General features: G+C 32.8%; 1 protein-coding gene across 1 annotated transcript; it reads left to right on the top strand.

Annotated features, from left to right (window-relative positions):
• Positions 1 to 207: 207 nt before the first annotated feature.
• On the top strand, positions 208 to 7,822 carry LOC136222683 (uncharacterized). Its single transcript, XM_066010412.1, has 5 exons — positions 208 to 480; positions 3,681 to 3,963; positions 5,417 to 5,467; positions 6,466 to 6,521; positions 7,263 to 7,822. Exons 1-5 carry the CDS (start codon positions 208 to 210, stop codon positions 7,287 to 7,289), a joined length of 690 nt encoding a protein of 229 aa, XP_065866484.1. The 3' UTR covers positions 7,290 to 7,822.
• Positions 7,823 to 8,279: the final 457 nt, after the last annotated feature.

The following is an 8,279-nucleotide window of genomic DNA, read 5'->3' as shown; positions in this document are numbered from 1 at the left end:
TTTGGTCGGGTTGAAAGTTCAAAGGTGCAAGTCCGTGATTTGTTTGTGTTGGATAGTATTTTTAAGAATTTGACCGTTGATAGTATTGAGATGATATTTACTAATTTAGTTCGAGCTTCCAAGTCCCGCAATAAGCAAGTGCCAATGGGTAATTTAATTACCGACATTGTTTTGGGTGCTCGGGGTGAATTAGCGGATTATCAAAATATGCCTCATGTTGGTTTACCTTCCTTGGATATCACGGCACTTCAAAGAGCCAATTTATTGAAGAAATTGGGACCACCCGCATTTATCTCCTATGAAGATCGTACAAGACGTGTTTTTGCTACTTTGGGTGGTGAAGCTTCAAGTTCTCAAGGTTTGGGTGCCCAAGATGATGATGAAGAAGATAATGAGGAATTTGATGATGAAGAGGAGGAGGAGAATGTTAATGTTAATGATCAAGAGCAAGCAAATGTGGAACCGAATGTTGAAGAGCAAGTTGGTTGGCAACGTGTTTTGACACAAATGAACGAGCATAACCGTCACATGAATTTGCGGTTAGATGAAGTCGTTGCCAACAATACCGAAATGAGTTCGAGGATAAACATGGTGGATGCCAATATCACTACATTGAGACATGAGCACAAATCTACTCGTCGCCGGTTGCTATCTTTCTTCCGACGCCAAGGAGTTGAGACTACGCCTTCTCCACCAAGTTCACCTTGATAGGTTTTATCCTTTCTATCTTTTACCTCATTTTCGTTATTATGTTTTATTCGGTTTGGTACCATATTTTTAATTATGTTTGGTACAATTATTTTTATTATTCTGTTTGAATGTTATGGTACTATATTTTTCAATTCTAATTCGTATGGTTTATTTCGTACTATTTTTCGTGTTTTATCGCTTTTTGCACCTATGAGGACATGGTCCAAATTAAGTGTGGGAGGAGATATTTCATATTCGTTTTAATTTTAAGTACGAATGAATGCATCGAATGAGAATGAATGCTATTTATTTAAGTATAAATGTATGTTGTTATTCAATTTTAAGTAAAGTATATAATGCAACATTTTCAAAACAGAAATGCAACATTTTTATATAAAGTGCAACATTTTTCAAAAATAATGACAATTTTTCATAAATGTATATTTCATATGTTTCAAACACTTTAATTTTCAAAATAATGTTAAGCATATTTTAAGGTTATCATTATCGTTAGAAATAATATTTCTATACGGGCAATATTTTTACAAATATTTTTTACAAATCTCCGATATAATTTTATCAAAACGTCTCGAGTAAATGTATATAAGTAAAATTTCTTTAGTTTCAAATCTCTATTTTATATCATGAATTCATGATAAATATAAATCTTATTTTCAATTTTCAATTAGGTTTATAGGCATAAATCAAACTAACAACTTTAGCTTTTTAGCTCGGTATGATTTTTCGTCTTACATTAAAAACTAATTGAAGTTTTTAAGGAAACTTTAGCCATAATACATGTTGAATTTCAAAGTCAATACAGGATGAATGTGCTATTTTTCTTTTCCCAATTTATAATTTTAATTTTATAACTCATGTTAATTCAATCAAGTAGTCGTATTCTTAACTTTTGACCACGATTGAGACCAACCTTATCACAATCGAGGTATGAAAGAGAAGAACATTAAGTACCGTTTACTTTTGGCCACGATTGCGACCACCCTTATCACGGTCGAGGTATGAAAGGAACGTTAGAAATTAAAGCAAAATTAAACGTGTTTAAAGTTTTAAGTAACGATTACGTCCACCCATGGCATGGTCAGTACCTCTTAAACGAACACAAAAGCGAATTAATTTATATAAAGTCACGGACGAGACCACCATGATCACAGGCGTGACTAAGTAAATATATTAAACCTAAGTCCTTAATAAATCTATATTTGTAATAGTTTAGGTTTGGGAAATGAAATTTTGTGCTTTTAAATGCCTTGAGACGAAAGATTCAAAAACATGCGTGCTTACACCGTCCCGAATACTTCAATATAAAAATTGAGATACAAGACGAATGATATATCTCTTTTATACAAGCTAGTTTGATACTTTGCGTATAAATTTACCATGAAAGTTTATCTTTCGGTTTAACTAATTTAAAGAGGAATATATGGATATATATTCTATTTATAAAGAGATTGAGTGAAGAATAAATTCAGTGAAATTTTGCTCGGGACTAGCAAAAGCTTAAGTGTGGAAGTTTGTTAAGCCCAAAATATACCTAAAATATCATATATAAATACATTAAATTTACATTGAAATCGTGCTAATTATATTCATTTAGAGTACTTTTACGTCTTTATTTACTTCTTTGATGCAAGGTACTTAATTATTTGGTTAAATCCAAATAGGAGCTAAAACAGAGCTAAAATGGAGGAAAAACCTAAATTACATGCCAAGAATACGTATCAATCAGGAGACCGACTCAAAGAAGACAAGAAGCAGCCGAGAGACGGGGAAGAAAGCCCCAGTCGCGACTGAGATTTTCAGAATCTCAGTCGCGACATACGATCACCAGTCGCCGGAAATTCAAAGTCTTCAGCTCGCCCTTTCACCCCCTATCGCGACTGAGATTCTCAGAATCTCATATGAGACATCGAAGAATTCTGCACAGATTTCACATGTTTAATTCTAAAAAACGCGTCTGTTCGTTTGGATAAAAGCGACCCTTCACTAGCGGACACGACCCTTCATTTACAACCCTTCACCAACTATAAATAAGTGATCCATTTCAAGAAATCAGAGTTGGCTAAGTTAGAAGAGTTAGAGAAATCAGAGAGTTATTATGTTGAGTTTCTGATTCAGAAAGAGTCAGAAAGTTAGATTTCATTTCTGTATAAACAAACTTGATGTAAACAAGTTGTTATTAGATTAGTTATAAACACAGTAGTATTAGTTTAGTTTCAAAGGTTGATCAGAGACAAGTTTTCATTCTGGTAGTGGACTGACCAGTCTCTATTCCGAAGATTCAGCGAGAAGAACTAACGGCTGAAGCGCAAAGAGTTCTGACAAGCCTACGGAGTTTGAGGGAAAGATTGACAACCCGGATCTCAAAGTTTTTGTTAAAATGCTATCCATGTTTCTTCTTCTCTGTTAACTTGTGAAGATTCACAATTCACTAATAATATATTTATTTTATTCAATACATTCTTCCTGTTGTTATTTTGATATTGTTCTGACAAAATGATTTTCAAAATGATAAATTGGTGTTTTTATTAAAACGTTTTATACAATCATATTTATATAGAAACTTTGTTGAACACTTGAAAGAATTAGTTTTTACGGAAGATATGATCGTGACCGCGGCTTATCGGATATAAAATACTAATTTGATTAAGGTAGAAATCTGCTCCGATCCAGAGAGATTTTTATGGTTCAAAGCCATTTAATTGCATAAATTCTTACACCATATATGGTCTATTACAACACAAAATACATGTGTTGCCTTATAAATGTTGCTAGTGATAGGATTAAATTTCATCTATTACAATACTCTCTAAAAAGTGTTGGAGTAGATATATTAAATTTCTTCACTCCTATTTATTGCAACACTATTTTTAAAATGTTGGTGAAACTATTTTTAAAGTGTTGGTAGAGATAAAAAAAATATTATAAATTTTTAGCCCTAAAATTTTGAGTTTGGAGTTAAACTATTTTAGGTATTACTCTCTCTCAACAAATCTACTCTCTCCCTCTCAAATCGATTAAAAGAATTACTCTTTATAAACTCACATTTACTCTCTCTCTCTGTCTCTCTCTATCTCTCTCTCGATGTATCTGCCTTGTCTCTCAAATCGATTTACTCATCCTTGTCTCTCAAATCGATTTACTACTCCCTCATCGGCCCTTTAGCTAGCAACCTTATCGATCTCATTCCGACCGATCAGTCAGTATTAAGAGGGCGTTCCGGTCACTGGTACCTCAATCATCGACCTGCTCTCGGTAAATTCCTTCTCTCCTTGGATTCGTCAATGTTAGGTATCCATTTTTATATCCTCTCTTGTTTCCTTCTTGAGCATCTAATTTGTAGTAAATAAGTTGCATTGAAATGGGGATATATTGATTTAGGTATGTGGGGGTCAGGGCTGGGTGTTAGGATGAAGAAATATCTATTAAACGTGAAAATTTATGTTGGATGCTTTGGGATTCTGTTATTTTTGTGGGATTACAATTCGAAGACAATAAGTAAACTTGGGTTTTGTTCTAGATTTTACAAATTAGTCAAATCTATAGGTGATGAAGTGTTTACCCAACAAGAAATCCTAAACAGTCAAAGACTCTAATTTTTCCATAGAGAAGTTGAGAAAATAGAGGGGAAATCACCAGAAGAAGTCCAGGAGACTGAAATTGATATCTTTGATAAAAAAAGGAAGTGGTTATGGAAGAAAAGAAAGAGACTGGGATTAAAAAGAGAGACATAAATCGTGAGATTGATAGTTATAAGGAGGAAGAGGAAGACCATGATTGGAAAGGAATAGAAAAGAGTGAAATGGAGAGGCTTTTTGGTGCTATTATGGCATATATATGTTGGTTCTATAGGTAAGATTTCAAGTGATTTGAAGCTATAATTGTATGGACGTAATCAAGTTGATATGGAAGGGGCATGCTGTCTTCACCAACCTATGGCATTAAAGCTCTCTGCTCCACGTAAGTGGTGCCAACAAATCCCCAATTTTTGTCTCTTCTGTTTTTCCATCATTTTCAATGCTCATTCGTTGATTTTGGAGTTCTTTCTCTTCTTTTAAATGCATCTAGTTGATTGAGATAGGAATGAAGGGTGGATCTAGTTGGCAATCAGATTATGCTCATTTGTTCTTGGCTTAGGCCTTAGAGAAATTATAAAAATAGTCTAATATATTTATAACCTCCCAAAATTGGCCTCACAAGTTTAATGATGCCTCCTAACTTTAAAAATGACCCATTAATCTTTTGAAGTTGCTTAAAAGTAACATGATTAACCTCCTAAGTTCTACGTGATTGAGCAATTGTGAGATTTAGACAAGTTCAAGGTTGTACCATTTAAGCAAATTTAGGGACTAATAGATCACTTTAAGTCTAACAGGTCATTTTTTTAATGAGTTTTGGTTTTCCTTATGGCATGTACATTAGGGAAAATTTTGTGTTACATTTTAGGCAAAAAGCATAATGAAGCTCCGGGTCAGACATCAATATTATTGGGTGGAAAGGGTCATCTGGGTTTTCAGCCACGTTTTACTGCTGAACAAGTTAATCAAGGGATTGATGGAACTGCCCTCACCGCCATAGTCACAGGCCTCCTTCATTTGCATGGCTTCACATACTTTGAAATTACTTCAGAATTGTCGAGTGATTCCCAGCATCTGTTACTTCAATTGAATTGTTTTTTTTGTGAATCCTTTATTGGATTTAAATTCAGGAGCATCAATTGGAATTGGAATGGAGACATCAGGAGTTCTTGCAATGAGAGGTGTGTATGTGGTAAGAGTTCATATTCTTCATAAGCTTGGGAAGTATATGCATAATTGGTGCATTGCATTACAAATATCAATAGAAACTGATATATGAGCAACCAAATTATCTTAGTGTAACTTATGTAAGAAAAAGCTGAAGGAAAGAAAAATAAATTTAATGAACAGATTTGCAGGTCAGAGCACTAAATGAGTATTAATAGCTAGATGTGATTTACTATTCTAGTGTTATTTTGATGATTGATGACTATATATGTATAATGAATTTTTTGCTAGTAAAATAATTAATTAGGATGGCATTACATGTAATTATACCAATTAGTTATTAGAATCATGCAATGCTGTTTGCAGGGAATGTCCGAATTAGCTCAATCACCTCACATATTATGATGAGCTATATTGATGGTTGTTTTTATTTGGCTTAATATATTAAGAGCCTCTGAACTTGTCACAAAAGGTTGATTGACCCCCTAAATTTACGAAGTGTTTCATTAGCCTCCTCAGCTTGCATAAAATAACTCATTGACCACCTAAATTCTGGTCTATTGACCTCCTGAACTTGCTTATAGTGATCTATTAGACTCCTAAACTTGTTTAAAATGATATACATTTCAATTTGTCTAAATATGTAAAAAAATTGAAAACTTAATCATGATAATTTAAGCAAGTTCATGGGGCTAATGAGATATTATGTAAGTTTAGGAGGCCAATTAAACTTTTTGGACAAGTTCAGGGGTCTAACAAGTTTAAGGGGTTTGCCTTCAATATATACTATTAAAAACAAAGTAAGCATAGAAGATACCCTATTAATTAATATAATTTTTTATTAAGAGTTTTTTTTATATCTCATTGTCAAATAAGCTCAAGTTGATTTATAAAAGCAAAAGTTTTTCTTTTTTCTCCTAACATGTTAGACCTTTATCTTTTTATTTCGCATGGGATGCAACTTTTACATATTGCAATCTAATAGTGTTCATCTTAATTGTCATGTTTTCAGGTGTGGTGGATCATGACAATCTAATCAAATATCATGTTCAGTTAATTAAATCTCAGGTAATTAAATTTCAATTTCCTTTAATATACGCCCAGTTTGTTTGTTGGAAAATATTTGAAGCAAACCAGGCCAGCTAGTTACGACCATTGAAGTAGGTTTTATGCTTTAACTCTTTCTAGCATGCTTTCAGTTTCTACAGAGCTACTTAATTGATTATATGTTGTATGCATTTCTATTATACAAGCCAGAGGTTTTGTGCAGTAAGCACAAGTAGAATTTATCCACTTAAAATTTCTAATTTCAGGTTAGTGTAGGTATGTTGCATAATAGATATCAGAAAACAGCTTAGTGGCTAGGAGATGTCACGAAATCCAGTAGATGGAGCAGTCAGTGATCGATTGTAGACTTGGAAGCCATATCCATGACTTTATTAGTACTGTTTATTATTATTATTGTTATTTATTAAAATTTTCATAATCCTATGTCCAGCATTTATGGGATAATGAGATAGAAGAAGGTGCTTAAGGATATTAGGCCTCTCCTATTGGTTTTCCAGGGGTCCTTTTAATCATTTGATATTATTTACTATAGGTTGTGAACTCATATCAAGTTAATGATTTCATATCAATTTGGCTGATGATTGAATTTAAGAAATTAACAGTAGTTCATTCCATCAAAGGTTTCATAGTAGAGTAGATATCCAAGTGATAGGGTTTGATTGCAATTTGAGTGAATGGTTTGCTTTATTGCTTTCTCTAGGTCAGTAGGAAAATCAAGTCTAACATTAGTTTCGATTTCAGGTATGTAAGCATCTGTGTGAGAGATAAGGCTGAACAGTCGATGATGAGTATTGAGGTTATACAAGGTCCACTTCTGAAATTTCAAGTCTAATTGTGATTTTTCTAGAGCGAGTCGGCTTTTGAAATTTCAAATAACTGAAGAGGCTGCTACATTTTAGAATGTTATCAGAATCTTTTTTCATGGTGACACATCACACAAATCCTTGTCTTGTTGGTAGGCATGCAATACCTAGAAAATCGAAGAAATAGTCAACCAGAAATAAGAAACCAACTACAAGAAGATGAACGAAAAAATGATACGGATGGTGAAAACATTGGAAGAAGTCAACCCGAGTCTCAAGATTGATATGAAGGATAATGTGGCGTTCAAATGATAATGTCACACTCTCTTGTAAGGAGATGGAACGATAATCTATATTATAATTGTATGATATTATTATACTTTTTTTAGTTTTTTTTTATTATATGACAATGTTAAGTTCCATTTTTTACATATTAACGATTATGGAAACATTTGTAACTAAGGATATTGTATGCTATTATTTAAATTAAAAATTGTTTTCAATTTTTTCTATGTGTTGCATGTATTAAAGAATGTGTTATATATATTAATGTGTTGCTACAAATATAACTGTTACAATAAAAAAAGTGTTGCAAAAGCATAAAAAAGAGTTGTTATGAAAAAAATGTATTGCAAAATAAAGTGTTGCGTAAATGTATTAAAGTGTTGCTAAATTTTTTTTTGACAATAGTGTAATCTGATCTATAGTTATGCCAACACTTTCATTAGAGTTGCTTTAAAGCAAGAAAAGTGTTGGTATAGACTCCATTGGTAACACATTTATTGAAGTTGCCACATATTTGAAAAAGTGTTGCTACAGACATCTATAGCGACACGTAAAAACCCAACACTTTTCTATGGGAAAAAGTGTTGCCTCTTTGTTTATACCAATACTTTTATGGTCTTAGCCAACACTTATTGCATGTTGCAGTAGACCATTTATAGTGTAATTATAT

This window comes from Euphorbia lathyris, chromosome 3, assembly GCF_963576675.1.
Source record: "Euphorbia lathyris chromosome 3, ddEupLath1.1, whole genome shotgun sequence".
NCBI lineage: Eukaryota > Viridiplantae > Streptophyta > Magnoliopsida > Malpighiales > Euphorbiaceae > Euphorbia > Euphorbia lathyris.
The sequence above is the reverse complement of the archived record's forward strand: the minus strand, read 5'-3'. Positions and strand labels throughout refer to the sequence as shown.